The 20,612-nt window shown below is 35.6% G+C and overlaps 1 protein-coding gene and 1 long non-coding RNA gene across 2 annotated transcripts in view; both read right to left on the bottom strand.

Annotated features, from left to right (window-relative positions):
• The window catches only part of fstl4 (follistatin-like 4), a 198,975-nt gene that overhangs the window by 127,048 nt on the left and 51,315 nt on the right, over positions 1–20,612 (bottom strand). Inside the window, exon 4 of the mRNA XM_016295974.1 lies at positions 4,252–4,479. Coding sequence (XP_016151460.1) covers positions 4,252–4,479 — 228 coding nt within the window. The remainder of the gene's footprint in view (positions 1–4,251; positions 4,480–20,612) is intronic.
• LOC107603270 (uncharacterized) overlaps positions 12,304–20,612 on the bottom strand; it is a 15,945-nt gene continuing 7,636 nt past the window's right edge. The window contains exons 2-3 of the long non-coding RNA XR_001611112.1: positions 13,056–13,059; positions 12,304–12,315 (exon numbers count right to left, since the gene is read on the bottom strand). This is a non-coding gene — a long non-coding RNA (uncharacterized lncRNA). The remainder of the gene's footprint in view (positions 12,316–13,055; positions 13,060–20,612) is intronic.

Raw genomic sequence — 20,612 nt, 5'->3', positions numbered from 1 at the left:
AAATCACTCACTGCTCTTGACTGAATAACTTTTGTAACTTTAATAAGGATTAATCTTTACTTTATACAGTCACGCTGAGCTGCAGAGGCGTCCCGCTGTGTGCCAGGCATCAGTCAAACTCTCACGCTTTGTTGTGGCACTGCAGAGATAAAAGACGCCTCTCCAATGCAGTGTGCTGTTGCTGCTGTTGGTATGTTGTAAGAGAGAGTGTTTGGATCAAAGTTGAGTTGAACAGTGACCCGAGGAGGCGTCTTTCTGTTTAATCAAGGATGTCCTGTTCACAAGCATCAGTACGGCCTTTAAAGATGCCTAATTACATGATATGTGAGAGATTATGAAGGCTCTGGTTCCACAGATAATAAGATAACTCGGTTAGTTCCAGTACTGGATTCTGATTGGTCAACAGCTGTGTTTTATTCACATTAAAGCACAGCTATGACCGCTTGACCCAACAGTTCTTTGTATCAAAGTGAAAGTTAGTCATTTTTATCCTGTTCATTTTCTTGGTCAATGGCGTTTGTTGTTTTGTTGTTGTAGGCTGTATGACTCTTTCAAATGACTCAAAAGTTGTGGTGATGTAATGCGGTCAAGAGCCAGCCATCAAGCCATCAACACCACCGCAAAACCAAAAATCCCCACAACGAACAAAAGAACAGCAGTTCCCATAGGAAAGAATAACCCACAAATAAGATCTCTTTAATATCTTGATCATTTCACCAGACGGAGCAAACAATGTCCAAATGAACAAATGGAGAATCTCAGACGTTTCCCCAATAATCTGCGAACATCTGCAATCAAAGGTCAGAGATCTGAATACTCTCCAAAAAACAATCTGAACTGCTCAATCAATTCAATCATTTTATGTCAGTCACACTTTAGTTTGAGGACCAATTCTGACTATTAACTAGCTATTAACTAGGGGTGCAACAGTTACAATTGATAAAAAATTGAACAGTACCGTTCTCCACACACGATTCGGCATGCACTAGGACCGCGGTTCAACTTAAATCTGACAATGCATCTGTAATATGGTTTGTTAGAGTTCGGCTAATGCATGTTTCTGTTGATGGATACAAATTCTGGCTTCCCAATACATTACAACAAGAGCGATGAGAAAAAAAAAAACTATATGTGGACAAACCAGTCACTCTTTGTTCAATGCGAGTGCTGTTGGAATAACTGTAATGTATGCCGTCATCACACGTTGATAACACAGGTGAGACCTGAACAGCACACATTGCTATCTGTGTTTAAACTAAACTAATTTAAGCTTGGCCTGTTTAAATATTAAAGAGCCAGAAGACGCAAACTCACACGCAGTGAGAAGATCTGTGTGTGCACTCATCCGAAGCGCGTGAACCTGAGTCTCAGAACGCACGCAAATATTAAGCTCTCTGTGAAGTATTGTGTTTGAATGGACAAATTCACACAAAAATTATGTCAAAATGCCCATCTTGGTGAGCATCCTAGCAGATATAGTCGGCTGAACGTACTGTATCAGTGCGTTCTCTTAAAGTGACAGCACTTTCTCAATGTTAATCAAACAGCAACAACACGGAAATCACTCACTGCTCTTGACTGAATAACTTTTGTAACTTTAATAAGGATTAATCTTTACTTTATACAGTCAACCGCTGGGTCAAAACAGCCTAATTGCTGGGTTTGTCCCTATTTTACCCAGCACTGGGTTGTATTTAACCCAGAATTTTTAGAGTGTATTTTACATTTGATTACTTTATTCAATTTCTGTACCTAAAAACTAATGTTAGACCTACCTAAAAAACCTGAAAAGCACTGTTTATTTTATTTGTATCTTTGCTCTATTGTATTTATTTGTGCTGTTGCTTGTAGTTAGATTGTGTTCTTATTTTCTTTATTTTTATTTGACAATATAGTTTTTTCCCCTAAACATGGCTCATACCAAACCGTACTGAAACCGTGACTCCAAAAACCATGATACAAACTGAACCGTAAGTTGAACCATTGCACCCCTACTATTAACTATGATTTTTTGCCTCAATAAACTCATAATTTGCTGTTTATTAACAGTAAGGTAGTTGTTAGTTTAGGTATGGGGTGGATTAAGGGATCTAAAATATGATCATGCAGAATAAGACATTAATATGTGCTTTATAAGTACTATTAAACAGCCAATATGCTAGTAATATGCATGCAAATATGCAACTAGTTAATAGTGAGAATTGATCCCTAAACTAAAGTGTTACCTGCATCTGAAGACTTCAAAATTGAATGAAATACACAAATAAAAGTATAAAAACCTAAATCTACTGAGGTGTAACTGAGCGCTCTCTTAATCTCCTGAGCTGTGAGCTATAAACGTAAAAACTGAATTTAACCTTCAGGATTTAAAAATCACCATAAATCCAAGTCCTGACACATGGCATGATGTGTATGTATAAATTATTGCACAAACATACAAGTAAGACTCCTTCCCTTCAGTTTACACATGCTGGAATACATAAGCGAGTCCACCGTGACATTCAGCGTGGCGTTCCTTGCGAACTCCCTCTCTGTAAACTGGATTAAAGGTGCAGTTCGTTGACGCTATTCTTTCCCTTTTTGATATGAAATACTTTACAGCTCAAACGGCTGGATCTCTTCAGACCGCACGCCTAAGCTGTGCACAAAGGCACTGCGCTTTATTATTATTTATGAGGTGGAACATTGTCAAGTGCTTCTTGTGCTTTAGAATGACCTTCATTTAGTTCGAGGCCATAAACCTTGACCGTCTTATCACGAGGCAGACTCCCTACACGACACCACTACACACCACAAACTGTAGCTTATGGACACAACTCACATCTTATGTGCTGTCTAGAGATGAGCACCTGACATAAATATGGTTTGTGATGTTATATCGGCTAAACACAGCAGTGCTGAGTTTATATGGTGAATCATTATGAACATGGCACAATGTTCTGATTGTCTTGATTTCCAGCACAGACATCCAGAAAATGAGACTTGGGTATGATCAATAAAAATTTTTAATTGCATTATCATTTACTCTCCCTCAAACCTGTATGAGTTTGTTTCTGCTGTTGAACACAAAAGAAGATATTTTGCAGAATGTTGGTAACCAAACAGCTTACGGTAGCCATTGACTTCCACAGTATTTTCTTTTTTCATACTGTGGAAGTCAATGGCTACCGTCAGCTGTTTGGTTACCAACATTCTGCAAAATATCTTCTTTTGTGAAAAAGGAAATTCAAACAGGTTTGGAACATCTTGAGGGTGATCAAATAATGACATAATTCTCATTTTTGGTTAAAACTATCCCTTTAACCTACTGACAGGACTTTTTTTTTTTAAGACACTCAGTGGTTGTTTTTAATTTATTTAAACACTTGTGTCGAAATTATGTATCATTCGTATCTGTCCAATATCGCTCTAAGCACTGATGCTGATATAGAGCAATATCACACAGTTATATATACACAAGTTATTTGTCTGTTAACCAATATGCAGAACTGATATTTATTTATTTTACTTCTGTTTTTGACGTAATTATAGCAAAAACACTGAACTGAACAAACGACACTTTTATCAATACTGTAATTTCACTTTCATCTGTAATTTCAGTCATCTTAAAAAATGTTACGTTTAATCTTCATATTACAAAAAAAAAAAATGCTGCATCTTTTTATTTATTACAACAACAGCAGCAACACTAATATTAACAGTAGGCCAAATAAATGAACATAGTCTAATGTTTTCGAATGAAAAACACAAATAAATGACAGGGGCATCTATAAATGCCATTTATCAGTGAATTCAATATTACAAAAACCTGTATCCAATTATGGAGACGTGAGTATTAGTAAAATATCAGTAAAACTGATTATCGGTTCATTTCTAGTGCAAGGCTTCCAGTGTCATCTGCTTCCAGTTTTTATCTACAAAACAGCTTGTTAAGCTGCATAATACTGCAAACTGGTATTTCTTATATTATTACAATAATGTACTCTCATAATTATAAACACACTGTTTTGTAGTGCAAACTGTTTACCGCACTTTTTTGTTCTTTTAGATACCTATAGTGGCTAATGAATCAGAGGTTTTGCACATTCACAGAGAATAGCTTACTTCCACATAATTAAGGTGAACTGGACTCAAAACATCTCTTAAAAAATGATCCCCTGAAAAATATATTTTAGACCGTCAGTACATACAACACACACAAGCACTGGGCACTCGTGTTTGCAGCGCTACATAGAGGAACATACATCTCACCTTTGAAAAAGCAGTCTTTGCTGTGAACCATATAGATTCTCCTCTGCTGCAGGCAAGCAGTGCGGTAAAGCTCGCAGTGGTTCTCATAAAAACGTCCGTCAGAGCCACACACGGGCACAAACGAAGTGTGGCAGCTTTCCTGGCACACACACTCGGCACGGCCCATTTCTTGCCTGACCACACACTCCCGACCCCGGCCACAGTATGCCCTCCTGCACGGACCCCCATCTGCAGAGAGATAAGGCTAAACGTTAAAAACAACATCAATTTGTGCATGATTCATCAGCCTGTGAAACAACGTCATCAATCCCTGTTTGCTTTCTTAAGACTGTCATAAAACATGCTGCAGTCATGACATCAATACCTGGAAGAATAATTCTCCATGCACTGTAAAAAAATAATCATTATATAATGGGAAAAGACTGTAAAACTGCTATGGTAAAAAAAAACGTTAATTGGTTAAGAGTAAGTTCCCTTATTACATTGTAATAGATTCAACCTTACATTTGATTTAAAAAAAATACTGTTATTTTTACAGTTTTTAAGTGGAAAAGAACCAGCCATCAGTGAAAAGCACAAATTGACAAACTGACAAAATTCCCATATTAATGGCTAAAGTCTGATTACTCCGTATTCAGCACTGTGCTACAATAATGTGAGCAACATGCTTGTAATTTTGCGAAAATTATGTATATGTGTAGTTAGTATAAAAGAAGGTATTTTTTAAATCACTAAAATAAGGCCATAAATCACATACTAAACATTTGTTCACATTATATTAGTAAATACAACTTTTTAAACTGTAAATTTAAATTTAATCTGTAAAACCTAAAATGTTGCTGCTGTATTTGTACAGTAAAGTTCTGGCAACCACAGCTGCTGTTTTTACTGTAAATTTCACAGCTTTTAAAATTTCAGATTTTACAGTGTGGGTTCCTTCGTGATTTTCATATGGGTTCTTATAATGGGGATTTTACATTTTTCAGTAAAACAAGGTCTGTGGTAAATATTGACGATACAATGTGAATTACGCACACCCAAACTGAAAATGCACATTTTGATGTGTTTGTTTATTTTAAAAAATATAAGTTTCTAATAAGTACATAAGAACTTTTGGCGTGTGAGTGTGTGCAGTTTACGTTGTAGAACAAAAAGTCCAAGTTGCATTTACCATAAACCTTATTTTGCTTATGAATTGAAAAACCCATTATAAAATGTCCATAGAAAAAATCTGAAGGCTAATTAGTCTTCTGGATTTTTAGTGATTTTCATCACTATATAGAGACACTCTTCATAAAAAAAAACAAAAAAACATTTCAAATCCCCTCAGATTTTTCTCTGAATATCCTCTTTTGATCTCACATTATGAAATGAAACAATGAGTTGCTATCTGCTCTACCATGAATGTCGTAAAACAAAGACAGAACAGCATGTTTGTAATGCAGTTTGGACACACTTTGGTTCACTCTATCCCAGATAGTATGTAAAGTTTCTCAGCCAAGTGTAAAATCTTGCTCCCTGATGATTCCCCCAGTTGGCAGTGGAAAAGCTGCTGAGGTCTGGATGCTCTTTCCAGAGCCGCAGGAGCGCAGTAGGGGAAAACTCCTGCTGGAGTCACACGCTGGATTTTGGGCTAGAGCATTGTCCATGCCAGTTTAAGTACTTTCTTCGGGCGACAGCTGGTAGGCAGGAAATGATTCCCAATTAATTCCTGACCGCTGACTGAGAGCAATGGAGTGGCATCAAACCCGGATCGCCGTCTCCTACTTTGTATACTACTACGCAGCATACTACATGGGCATTACAACGGTATGCACCATCAGACAGGAGAATGTGTTGACTGGTACAGATTACATGGCACCAAGCAAAAAAAAATATAGGCTGCTCTGCAAACTGTTGAGATCTCGTGACTCAGGTAACATCCCTACATGATTGTATGTCATATAAGAGCACTTTGGAATTTCCAGCAAAAATAACTATACTGTGATACATACCATTTTATATAAAATGTTGGTCATATTGCTGCATTTTTCAAATAATAGATGGATGCTGCTGTGACGTGCTCTGAAAACAACAGGGGTTATTTATGTTAAAAACTTATAAATACTAGCGATTTGGAACAGACAATGCAATAGTAATAAAAACACATGTGTTGCAACATTATCCAATATAGTCAAACTCAGCACTGCATCATCTTTTACATTCAGGATCTCTGAAAATCCAGTGTCGAACTGTCTTGCCAATGAATCTGGAGTAAAGCAAACAAACAGTGTTTCACTGACGTGATCTGGAGCTCTTTACTTTACTGTGTCTACACTGGACGCGAGCAGCACAACACGACTAAAGACAACAGAACCCATTATAATCAGTGACTCTACGCTGTCTACGGCACAGATTGACACAACACATCCCTGACAGTATGTCCCGTTCTATTTCTGATGTACTCCAGGTGCTCGTGCTGACATGAAAGAGAAATGGATTTGTGACACGATGCAACACAACGACGCTCGCGTCCGATCTAGATACGGTGTTAAGATTACAAGGAAGGAGGGCAGTTCAAAGACTCTCCGAGGCTCCTCGGATGATCTCTATGGTTTTGTTAATGAAGTAATGCTGTGTTTACATCTCTTTAGTATTTCCTCTCCTCCTCCTACAAGCGTGAATCAATGGGCGGGGCTAAAGAGGCAATAATGTAGAGGTGGGTGTTGATTTTCTTCTTTTGTCGCAGTATGATGTCATAATGTAACAAATTCTGAAACGCGACATTTTTTAGCTTGGCTTCAATAAACGCTGTTTTTAAAATATTGAGAAAGTTTTGAGTTTTGAAACTTACAGGATGTTTTTACTGACCTGTTTGATTTCTCAGTTCCCTTTAAAGCTTACTGGACTGTTGGACATATACAAACTTTCTTTTTTGGTAAGTTCCTTTAACTATGGTAAAAAAAAATCAATAAATAAATGTGTTGTTATGGTATGTGTAATTCAAACAATAGGTATCCAGAGTAGCAAGTTAATGGAGTTTTCTTCGCTCCATTCCCAAAATCAGCTAACAATCTCCAAAAATGCAAACGTTGGAACAGATGTTCTTTATGACCTTTGTTCATTTTACACTTCCGTGATGTTTTCTCCATTAAACAAAAAGACTGCACAAATAAACCACACATAGACAGGGTGATTGCATTAGTTTTATATGGCAGTATGCTTCATCATCAGAAAATCTAAGGAGGAGATTTGGTTTATTTGCTTTGTAAAACACTTTCTACACTTAGAATGCAAATGGGCTTCATTCATGATACTACATCTGTTGATTTCATCTTATGTGTCGATTATGATGAGTATTATTTGGTATTGAAAACTATGCTGACTGGACTCCGGTGTGACTCTTCAATTTCAACAGCTCTGATAAATATTAAATAACATGACATGCAGCCAAAGTTAACTTTATTTTAAGAAAAACACATACACAGTCATGCTTTCTCATTCTTGCACAATGACGCACGTGCTGAACTTTGATGCTCAGTGTTATGGGTTTTGAATGAGAATGGCTAACAGTAATAATAAAATCTGATCAACAGGGCACAAAATACGTGCCTCCCCTCAAGATCCCAGCCTGTGTCGTTTGGTTTACTAATTATTTAACGCACATCCATAAAGCAACGGCAGACAGGAACACCCGGCCCAACATCGTGACCTTCTTCCTCCGTGTCAAGGTTGCAGATGATTACCGGATCATTTGTATTCTCTGAGCATTGAAGATTAGGTGCTTAGCTGAGCTCTGCTTCTGTGAAAATGATTTGTTCTTCTTGAGACGCATGCTGTCCGACCATCTCTCGCCTTTCCCAGCTCTTTCTCTGCTCCAAGTTGAACAATCTGGTCCAAAACACAAATGCTCTTTTTACAGCACTATTAGCAATTCTGCAGAGACGTCGTCCTCTTTGCAATCATGGCATGCGCTCACTGACAATTCCCAACTGCACTCCGCACTGATTTACTTAAGGAGCTAAAGAGTTGATTTGTAATCCATTCAGTGTGGGCAGCGAGACAATGGTGATACATGATTCTTAAAGGTTCCACCGAAAGCTCTCAAACTCTGCCAAGCTGCTCAGTAGACGAGCTAATGCGTTTGTTTATCACGACCATTCTTGGGACTGTTAAGAAGCTGCAAGCCACTGCTGGTCCGTCAGCAATCGCTCCAGGCCTGGAGGACAGATGCTCCAACATTTCATAGGAATCACCCGGGGAATCGCAGAGGGAATGTTTGCAAGTATTGTTGCTCTGGATCTGGTCCCATTGTCATCAAGTAAATGTGACTAATTGATTCCTTTCACGAGGAGTCGCGCAGACAAGAGCGACAGTGGTGTAATCCCTGAAAGCTCACATCATATGAACAACTTCCTCTCTGACATTAGCCACAGACCACCCTCCAACCTCCAGAGCACATGCATTGTAAAGTTCTGCCAGAAAGAATTCGGCAGTTTCTCAAACGATGAAATGCTTTGATTTGAATACTCAAGGTGTTTTTTGTTTTTTGGGGTGAATAAGTATGGAAGTCCATATGGAAGCGCCAGGTAAGAAAAAAATGTATTCCTGAAAAAGTCAAAATTATGACATACTAAAGTCATAATTACGAGATAAAAAGTTGAAATTATGGGTTACACTTTACTTGAAGGGGTGTGCATAAGACTGACATGACACCTTCATAATAATGACATGACACCAACATAATCATGACATGACATATGTCATGAATATGAAGGGTTTTTATGCATGTTTATGACAACTGTCATTAAGTGTCATTCGCTCAGTTATGTAATTTTTAATGCAAAGATGACATTGTTTGAGATGTCTTTGTTATGGGTTATGGTTAGGGGTAAGGGTAGGGGTAAGGTTAGGTTAGGGTTAGGTCAAATAATGTCATATTTGCATTAAAAATGACATAACTGAGCGAATGACACTTAATGACAGTTGTCATAAACATGCATACAACCTCCTTCATATTCATGACATGTGTCATGTCATAATTATGAAGGTGTCATGTCAGTCTTATGCACACCCCTTCAAGTAAAGTGTTACCAAATTATGACTTACTAATTTAACGTGCAACTCAGCATGTTACATTCATATTCTGGGCTATTTTCTGCTTGTCTGTAAATGGTATATGCTTTATTAATAAGGTGTGTATTGAACTTGGTCCCTCAAACTGCCAAATTAACTCGTTTCAAAATGTCCCGTTTATCATTATAGACCACTATCCTGTGACCAATGTGTTTATAAAGTCATTAAGTCAATTTTGACTTGTAAAGTCATAATTTCGACTTTTTATCTCATAATTTTGACTTTTGATTGTCATAATTTTCAACTTTTTAAGTCATAATTTTGAACAATATTTGCCTTCATATTTCATGTATCGTTTCTGCAAAGATATTTAACAAGTGAATTTGTTTTACATTTACAGCAGGTTGAGTACTTCGAAAGAATACAAATTGTTATCATGAATTGGTCAAATGTTCAGATATATTTTTTATTTTTTTTGCATGCAACAGTTACAAATTGTCATGAGAGTGTGCCTGTTCATCTATCAGGTCTTCAAACAGACAGACAGATTTATAATGTCTTGATGCTTTGAGTCTTTTGTTACTTCACAATGTGAAGCTATTTTTACGCTGCCATTAGACTCATCATTCATGTGTCATGAATAATCTGATCTTTCACTGACAACCGTGACGCACGAACTTCCTCGCCGATCAGAGAACATAATGAAATAAAAAACAACAGAAGATACAGTAAGAGGCATTTCTGAGAGCCGATGCCATTCATACTTCCAACAAGTCTGTTCTACTAAATGTCCCGGATAAAATATGACTTCCAAATGAAGCAAGGTCACAGTGAATGTCAGAAAGAGTGATGAGCTACAAACTCAAGGGCCGTGACTGAGGCGGAGTGTGTGTGTGTGTGTGTGTGTTTGACAGGTTGAGTATTCTAAAGATTTCAGATGAAAACACACAAACTCAAAGCCAGCTCCATCAACCCAATACCCAATACTGCAGCACTTAACTTACTGGGTGGCCTGATAACACTTTATTGATCTTCAGATTGCCGCTCCATCTGTTAGCGGCATGCGGCTGGTATGTAGTACGGTTTACTGCAGCTGTGTGTCATGGATCGCAGGTGTGGAGGAATGAATCAAGGACAAACACTCTGAAGAGAGCAGTTACTTTGGTAAAAGACTAGTTGTGGTACACAGCTGAGGTGACCAGCCTATTTGTCAAGCTACAAAATTTCCTAGATTACAGATAGCTCACATATTTAACATCAGTATGACTCTCATAGCTTGCTTTTCCTGAAGCGTATAGCTCTGGTTCAAAACTAGTTTTTCTTCAAACATTAATATCACAAGTGTATTGACTTTTATTTTTTACTTATTTTATCTATCTATCTATCTATCTATCTATCTATCTATCTATCTATCTATCTATCTATCTATCTATCTATCTATCTATCTATCTATCTACAGCAAGTTAAAGCATTGCATGTATCCTTCACAAATAAAGCAATCCAGGAATGCACTCTGGAAAAATCAAGTCGAGAAAAAAGTTTATAATAAATCGATTGCATTTGAAACTGAAAGTATCTAAAAACGACAAATGCGCTATTTTTAGAGAGATGCAAAACTTATGTCAGTGCTGTTCTTGTGTTTAAAAACAACAAAACCGAGTGCAAGCAATGAACGGAACGGGTCTCAGGATGTGCTTTTAACTCTTTCCCTGCCATTGGTGAAATTTTCCGGCTTTCCGTGCTTTAACTGTTATTCGGTAGGGGGCGATATTATGCATTTTCTGAAAAAATACAGAATGTCTATCAAAACACAGGTGAAGAAGAAGCAGAAACAAGCGATCGTGTATGCAAGCAGATGCATATGTAAAATATCGTTTTACTATACTATACTATAGTTAACTAAAACTAAAACCATAAAAAAAATTATACATATTTGTTACTTATAAAATAAACGTTGACCAAAATCAAATAAATAAAAAATAATAATAGATAACAAAATAAAAAAAGGTTCTATTTCAGTTAGTTAGCAAGGCAACTTTTCTCATTTTTAATTAAGTTTAACTTGTAAGTATAGTTTAGTATAACTAAAACTGAAATTTAAACAAACAAATAAATAAATGAAAACCATAGATGCATTAAAAAGACTACTAAAATGACAAAAAAACTTTAAAATTAAAATAAATATCTATATATATATAAAGAACAATTATTCAAAAAATTAATCAAAGCTATACAAATAATACTAAAATAATAGCAGTGAGAAAATATATCAAAAATAAATGATGAAGACACAAAAGTTTCTAAGAGGTTTAATGACATCTTCATATAACAAAAAGCTTGAAATATATTTTAATAAAAATCAACCCCAAGGACACAACAGTTGATGAATCATCCATATATTTTATTTGCTTCACTCCTATTTTATTGAAGCACAAAACGTCTTTGGTCCTTATTATATGTGCTCAAGCACAAACTATATGCTGGATATTATATTTGACAAACAGTACAGATTTAATAATTCACTCTGCTCTGTAGACGTTTGATTATATTTTCTGCATGGTTATTTATGTGTCCTTGTAAACCGGCTGGTGGCTTAATATCAATTCATGTGCAGCAGCGCTGACACAGCAGCTCCTCTATCTAGCAGCAGACCACCGTCCCATGCAGCCCGAGACCAAGGGCATCTTCCTGTAGCACCTCTGACCCGGCATGAGCTCGTGATGATGCGTTTCCTTTCTGTAATATTAATATCATACTGCAGATTTAAAGGCTGCAGGCCAGCTGCAGAGACAAGATAATCACTATAGTCAAATTAGACTGAATAATGATTTGCCGACTATTAATCATGTCGATATGAGTCATTTATCAATATCAAGTAGGAATTTAACCAAAGGAACCTCAGAGATTTTTCTCAAATCAGTTAATTCACTAAAACATTCAGAAGCGCCACACAGCATCATGTTTGCAAATGCTAAACGCCTCTTATTTTCAGTGACTGATTCAGGAAAACTGATTTACCACAAATCATAGTAAGAAATAATTGCAGTTGTTTACCTTACTGTAGTACTTGCTCGAACTCACTAATATTAGTATGTCACACTAATTTAGTAAACAAGAATAAATTCTAGCAATTTTATCCTCAAAAACAAGAAAAGGGTTTAGCAACACCAGGGGCCTGTTTCATAAAACAAGTTTACCAAATAAGCCAGGTTTATTTCAGTTAGTCTGATTTATTGTCAGTTGATTTGGCTCAAAATAAGTCAGACTAACTGAAAGAAGCCTGGCTTATTTGGTAAACTTGTTTTAAATATCACAAGTGTATTGACTTTTATTTTTTACTTATTTTATCTATCTATCTATCTATCTATCTATCTATCTATCTATCTATCTATCTATTTTTAAATATTTATTCTTAAAACAAGAACTAGTGATTTGCCAGTGAAGTAAGAACACAAACTTAAAATATAAATCTGTTTTAAGGCTGCTCAGGAAAACATGATAAGCTTTCTTAAAACGTGTAGGCCTACAGCAAGTTAAAGCATTGCATGTATCCTTCACAAATAAAGCAATCCAGGAATGCACTCTGGAAAAATCAAGTCGAGAAAAAAGTTTATAATAAATCGATTGCATTTGAAACTGAAAGTATCTAAAAACGACAAATGCGCTATTTTTAGAGAGATGCAAAACTTATGTCAGTGCTGTTCTTGTGTTTAAAAACAACAAAACCGAGTGCAAGCAATGAACGGAACGGGTCTCAGGATGTGCTTTTAACTCTTTCCCTGCCATTGGTGAAATTTTCCGGCTTTCCGTGCTTTAACTGTTATTCGGTAGGGGGCGATATTATGCATTTTCTGAAAAAATACAGAATGTCTATCAAAACACAGGTGAAGAAGAAGCAGAAACAAGCGATCGTGTATGCAAGCAGATGCATATGTAAAATATCGTTTTACTATACTATACTATAGTTAACTAAAACTAAAACCATAAAAAAAATTATACATATTTGTTACTTATAAAATAAACGTTGACCAAAATCAAATAAATCAAAAATAATAATAGATAACAAAATAAAAAAAGGTTCTATTTCAGTTAGTTAGCAAGGCAACTTTTCTCATTTTTAATTAAGTTTAACTTGTAAGTATAGTTTAGTATAACTAAAACTGAAATTTAAACAAACAAATAAATAAATGAAAACCATAGATGCATTAAAAAGACTACTAAAATGACAAAAAAACTTTAAAATTAAAATAAATATCTATATATATATAAAGAACAATTATTCAAAAAATTAATCAAAGCTATACAAATAATACTAAAATAATAGCAGTGAGAAAATATATCAAAAATAAATGATGAAGACACAAAAGTTTCTAAGAGGTTTAATGACATCTTCATATAACAAAAAGCTTGAAATATATTTTAATAAAAATCAACCCCAAGGACACAACAGTTGATGAATCATCCATATATTTTATTTGCTTCACTCCTATTTTATTGAAGCACAAAACGTCTTTGGTCCTTATTATATGTGCTCAAGCACAAACTATATGCTGGATATTATATTTGACAAACAGTACAGATTTAATAATTCACTCTGCTCTGTAGACGTTTGATTATATTTTCTGCATGGTTATTTATGTGTCCTTGTAAACCGGCTGGTGGCTTAATATCAATTCATGTGCAGCAGCGCTGACACAGCAGCTCCTCTATCTAGCAGCAGACCACCGTCCCATGCAGCCCGAGACCAAGGGCATCTTCCTGTAGCACCTCTGACCCGGCATGAGCTCGTGATGATGCGTTTCCTTTCTGTAATATTAATATCATACTGCAGATTTAAAGGCTGCAGGCCAGCTGCAGAGACAAGATAATCACTATAGTCAAATTAGACTGAATAATGATTTGCCGACTATTAATCATGTCGATATGAGTCATTTATCAATATCAAGTAGGAATTTAACCAAAGGAACCTCAGAGATTTTTCTCAAATCAGTTAATTCACTAAAACATTCAGAAGCGCCACACAGCATCATGTTTGCAAATGCTAAACGCCTCTTATTTTCAGTGACTGATTCAGGAAAACTGATTTACCACAAATCATAGTAAGAAATAATTGCAGTTGTTTACCTTACTGTAGTACTTGCTCGAACTCACTAATATTAGTATGTCACACTAATTTAGTAAACAAGAATAAATTCTAGCAATTTTATCCTCAAAAACAAGAAAAGGGTTTAGCAACACCAGGGGCCTGTTTCATAAAACAAGTTTACCAAATAAGCCAGGTTTATTTCAGTTAGTCTGATTTATTGTCAGTTGATTTGGCTCAAAATAAGTCAGACTAACTGAAAGGAGCCTGGCTTATTTGGTAAACTTGTTTTATGAAACAGGCCCCAGTTGTGTTATTCGTTACTGTAATTTAACAAACAGTACGTACAAACATATGAAGTACAGCATGTATAGCTAATTACCAGGTTTAAAACTTCTATTCAACAGAAGGCAGACAGGCCTAAATTCCTGCTTTTAGTTATTGGGAATCCAATTGTCTAATTGTCTATAAAATCTATTACGTCCTGAAAGAGAAATAAGTTTGTTTTAAAGAGTATTTTGGCTTGACACCAGAGTGCTGATGTGCAGAACACATACTGGATTGCTTTACTCACTGCAGAAATGATTGTGGATTTCATTAATTTTTTTTAGTACATAACAAAATATGATGCATATTTTAAAATGTGTGTGTGTGTGTGTGTGTGAGAGAGAGAGAGAGAGAGAGAGAGAGAGAGTGTGTGTGTGTGTGTGTGTGTGTACAATATTTTTGTCAAGTCAAATATTGAATCAAATTGAACCAAACCTACTAAATACAATTTGAGAAAAAAATATATTAGAATAGAATATTATTAATAATATTTGCCTGTGACAAATTTGCCTGTGAGTATTAAGTTTTAGTTTTTTTTGGTAGTCGTCACATGGCTTTGCTGCTCATTTGCATTAAGTTGAGCTCCACTTAATGCTGTTTGTCGCTCAAGTCACCAAAAATCGTCAGTTATGATCAAAAATAAATGATGTCCTGTCACTGTAAATCACTGTCAGTGTGGATGGCATTACTGAATAGCAATTCATCAGTCAGTTTAGGGTTAGGGTTAGTTTTCGGTGTCAAAATTATACATATAAGAATTAACGAACTGCTACTTTTTCACAATGCTTAGAACAACTTGCAGACTACTATAAATATTGTTAGGCAATAATAAAAAAATGTATATAAAGTAAGCATGTGATTTTTTTTTTTCAATTTAATTAACTTCTACTATAATCAAATTAATAAGTGTGATCATCCTTTGCTTTTGAAACACCTCTCTCCTACAATCTCTGAACACAATTCCTAAGGTCATTTCAACCGAAGGAGACACGGCTCCTCTATGGATTTCAGCTTTAGTCTCAGTTGATGCAAGACAGACTCAATGATCATTTAAAAAATCTGATTGGTTTATTGATATACATAAAAAAGGAATGTTTGGAAATCTAAAATGTATATTTCAAACTGGCATAAGGATATACATAACTATATAAAATACATTTATTATGGCTCTCAATTTAACACGTTAATTTGGTCCGATTAATGATGGAAAAAATATTATTAATGTTTAACTATAATTATTGTTTTACATTCTAGACACAATATTGTCAGTATCGTCTGTTTTGGTCAATTTCACAAATGAAAATAGTTTAAATCAAAGCCACAGCAGAACCTTTCCGAGTCTCTCAGCAAAACAGCAGTGATTCGTTACTGAATGAATCCACAGGCTTTAACGAATCAATTGAGTCAATGATTCAGTGACTCATAAAGACAGTCGCCTGCTTTGCTTCTGAGTGAATCAGCTGTTTGAATTAATCACTTGAATGAATGATTCACTCATTAAGAGAGTAACCTGCCACCACCTTGCTTTTAGTTTCACATTTAGAGTATTATTTTATTTATCTATTTTAAAAATATATATTTTTTCTTATTCGAAACATTAATGCCCATTTAAAAACTATTAATCTTAGTTAATCGGTCTGCGGCCACATGTCTCTGGCTGAATCACATTCGTGCCGATATGCAGCTGTATCTCACGTCTACGAGTGTGATATTGCTTATATAATAATAACAATAGTTATTATTATTATTATTATTTTCAATCAAACTGTGCAAATAGAAGGTCATGTGAGAAGCACAAGGCTGAGACCAGGCATAAAGAAAAAAAAAGAAAAGAAAAAAACAACATTTCTGTTGATGTGTTTAGAATGGCAGTAAAAGCTGGCATCAGCACTGTTAATGTTATTAAAGCCATTATTTTCACATATGTTAATGAGGCGTGCTCCACATACTGTCCACACACATTAATGTTGTCGCAGTCCCTCTTAAATGACATTTCCCCAAGCGCTTAAGAGAGGACTCACAATAATTAATAACAGTGGACAGCAGTTCATAGGTACCGTGATCCCTAGCATATCTGTTCTCATTATTCTCTGTGCTCCTGTAATAATTATGTTACAGAATTCCTCTAGTGATAGCGTTTCCATTCCTGCACCGTTACTAAAAATACATGGAGACGGAGTACAGAAGCCCAGAAGGTACGACAGCTTCCTATAATTATAACTCTAAATAAATAACCTCCGCAGACAGTGAACAGATTTTGAGGGGTGGCTCATCTCGGGATAGCAGAGAGTTGGAGAGAATGTAATTGATTTTCATTATATTAATCACAGAATCGTTATAAGACGATATAGATAAAGGACGACACTATGTGCAGTGCTTTGTACTGTAAGCCCATGCACTTGATGAGAAATGCTTTTCCCGTGTGCGGCAGGTCACGCGTGTGAAGGACCGGGCCACCACCTTGCTTTTAGTTTCACATTTAGAGTATTATTTTATTTATCTATTTTAAAAATATATATTTTTTCTTATTCGAAACATTAATGCCCATTTAAAAACTATTAATCTTAGTTAATCGGTCTGCGGCCACATGTCTCTGGCTGAATCACATTCGTGCCGATATGCAGCTGTATCTCACGTCTACGAGTGTGATATTGCTTATATAATAATAACAATAGTTATTATTATTATTATTATTTTCAATCAAACTGTGCAAATAGAAGGTCATGTGAGAAGCACAAGGCTGAGACCAGGCATAAAGAAAAAAAAAGAAAAGAAAAAAACAACATTTCTGTTGATGTGTTTAGAATGGCAGTAAAAGCTGGCATCAGCACTGTTAATGTTATTAAAGCCATTATTTTCACATATGTTAATGAGGCGTGCTCCACATACTGTCCACACACATTAATGTTGTCGCAGTCCCTCTTAAATGACATTTCCCCAAGCGCTTAAGAGAGGACTCACAATAATTAATAACAGCGGACAGCAGTTCATAGGTACCGTGATCCCTAGCATATCTGTTCTCATTATTCTCTGTGCTCCTGTAATAATTATGTTACAGAATTCCTCTAGTGATAGCGTTTCCATTCCTGCACCGTTACTAAAAATACATGGAGACGGAGTACAGAAGCCCAGAAGGTACGACAGCTTCCTATAATTATAACTCTAAATAAATAACCTCCGCAGACAGTGAACAGATTTTGAGGGGTGGCTCATCTCGGGATAGCAGAGAGTTGGAGAGAATGTAATTGATTTTCATTATATTAATCACAGAATCGTTATAAGACGATATAGATAAAGGACGACACTATGTGCAGTGCTTTGTACTGTAAGCCCATGCACTTGATGAGAAATGCTTTTCCCGTGTGCGGCAGGTCACGCGTGTGAAGGACCGGTGGAGGTTTATTGTTCTGTAAACAAGTCCAGAGAGCAGCCGCACAGGCAGCTGTGTCCCAGCCTTTCACTGTCTCGCACCGAAATTAACAGCACTGCACTTCTTTTTACAGACATCAGCAAGCTATAAATTGGCCCAAGTTTGTTTTAGTGTCTGATCTTATAAACATAGAAGATATTAATGCATAACCTGGTTCTGCTGGTGGATGAGCACCTGTGGGATGTAGGCCAACAAAGTCACGCCATATTATTTAAACGATTTTTATATTCTGGTAGGAGTGGGCGACAAAATATCCTATCATGATATACGTACTGTATAATAATTGTATATAATATTATATTGGTATATAATATTAGTTGATAATGATACATATTGGAAGTTACATTGATACATAAATTTTACTAAATAATCAGCACTGAAAACTGCTTTTTGGAACTTTTCCACATTAAATATCATTTACAGAAAAATGCAATATCAGTCGACCCTAAATAAATGTATCATTTTTATGGAAATGTAATGAAGAAAATGCTTCTTTTTTTTTTGCACCCAATGCATCATCTATATTTTGTTGGTTAACATTTTACAATGAAGTTCAATTAGTTTATAACATTAATAATTAGTTTTAGATCTGGTGAACTAGAAATTAACAATAATTTTACAGCATTTATTAATCAAAGTATTTATTAGTGAAAATGTATATTTCAAATGCATTATAAGTGGTATAAATTAACGGTTAATGTATGAATTAACATAAATTATACATAGTATATTTAGAAATGTATACATTTAAAAATTGTTCATTGTGGTACCTGATGCATTAACTAATGTCAACCAATTGAGCATTATTGTAAAGTGCTAACATTTTTATGTGTGTAGCCAAAATATTGCACTTCTTAGCTTTTTTTTAAATTCTGCACAAAAACAAAGTCAAAAGTACTTTTTTATATACAAAAACGGTGTTGTCTCTATATCTGTTGCATGTTATCTTGCATGGTATGCTCATGCAGAAAAAGGCACCTCTTTTAAAAATCAGGACTAAATATGGATTACAGCTTACAGAAGTCCTTCACTTTTCGGTTATTAACACTGCATTCTTCAATAACCTGCAGAGAGCGGAAAGTAAACATAAATATGTGTGAATATGAAATATGGGTGTGTACAGCAGATGTAATTCATCCAACGGTGGTGAGTTCTTGTTCCTGATGCTTGAGCACAGAAGGTTTGGCGGTGCATGTTTTGCAGCAGCGCTATCTTCTGACAGACCATCGAGGGAAAACACTTTTGTGGCTTGGTTGGTTTGGTCGTTCATAATTGTCCTCTCTTTTTTGCACCATTGGGAAATACATATGCTATTAAATTGTTGCAAAGCAATTTTGCTATCTTTTCAGCAGCTCCCATGACCTACTTCTTGGGCAGTTGTCCCACCGCCTCACGACTCCCTGACGTGGCTGATGCACAATTCATTGAAATTCTTGAATGTACTAATATAAATCTATTCAAAGACACTATTATGAGTCGTCATGTAGAAAGAAAAGATAGGTGATCTGACCTGACAATAAAAAACACACAACTCTGTTTCCATTCACAAGCAGTAACAGAGATGATTCGCATTTTGCTCTATGCAATCATTCCTCTCGCCTCGCCGTACAACAGCAACAGGCACGTGCACAGGTAGGGCTCAACCTGGAGTGCTGCACCCATATAGCTACAACAAACACCTGGTGATGAAAACGTAACGCCGCAGTTTTAATGACGCACAAAATGCACATTTGCACACATTCACTGGTCAAAAACCCTGTAACTGCATTTGAGTTTGACACAAAGCGACTGAGTGATCCTCGTCACCTAGGTAAAATATATTTTTAAGAAATGTATGATTGCTGATACACTTAATTTATTAACATTTAATCATATTATATGGTCCCATGGCTAATTCATGTTTACGCTGATAATATGCATGTATTCTAGCAAGCTAATTTTTTTATCTAGTATTCTATACTCTCTGCCCGTTTTCAAATGTATAAACGTAGTAAAACATGGTTGTTGTAACCAAAAAAAACTTTACAGAATCAAATCACTGTGAAATCTTTATATTTTATTGTGCATAATGTAATACATTATATATATTACATAGCTAAAAAAATATTTTTCTTCAAACGTAATTTTATTGAACTTTATGTGTGCAAAGCAGAGAAAAATTGAATTGTGTATATACTTTATATATATATATATATCTTCAAAATATTGGATAAGAAAAAATTAGTAGTACAAAAATAAAACAACGCCAATATTACAAAATATAACATTAAAAAGTGTATAAATCACTCGTTTTTCTAAAGAAAAACAGGTAGGTTTTACCAGCAGGTAAAGTTACAGTGGGAGTCCGAGTCTCTCTCGCCTCCCCTGAGCCCATTGAGTTTTAACAGACCAACTAAAGCATGCAGTGGGGGGGTAACTGAGAATGAATGGGGGAAAATCACGTGAGAGGAGGCAATGCCTCCATCA

The sequence above is a fragment of the Sinocyclocheilus grahami genome, unplaced genomic scaffold (assembly GCF_001515645.1).
Source record: "Sinocyclocheilus grahami isolate Dianchi unplaced genomic scaffold, SAMN03320097.WGS_v1.1 scaffold343.1, whole genome shotgun sequence".
Classification (NCBI taxonomy): Eukaryota; Metazoa; Chordata; class Actinopteri; order Cypriniformes; family Cyprinidae; genus Sinocyclocheilus; species Sinocyclocheilus grahami.
The sequence above is the reverse complement of the archived record's forward strand: the minus strand, read 5'-3'. Positions and strand labels throughout refer to the sequence as shown.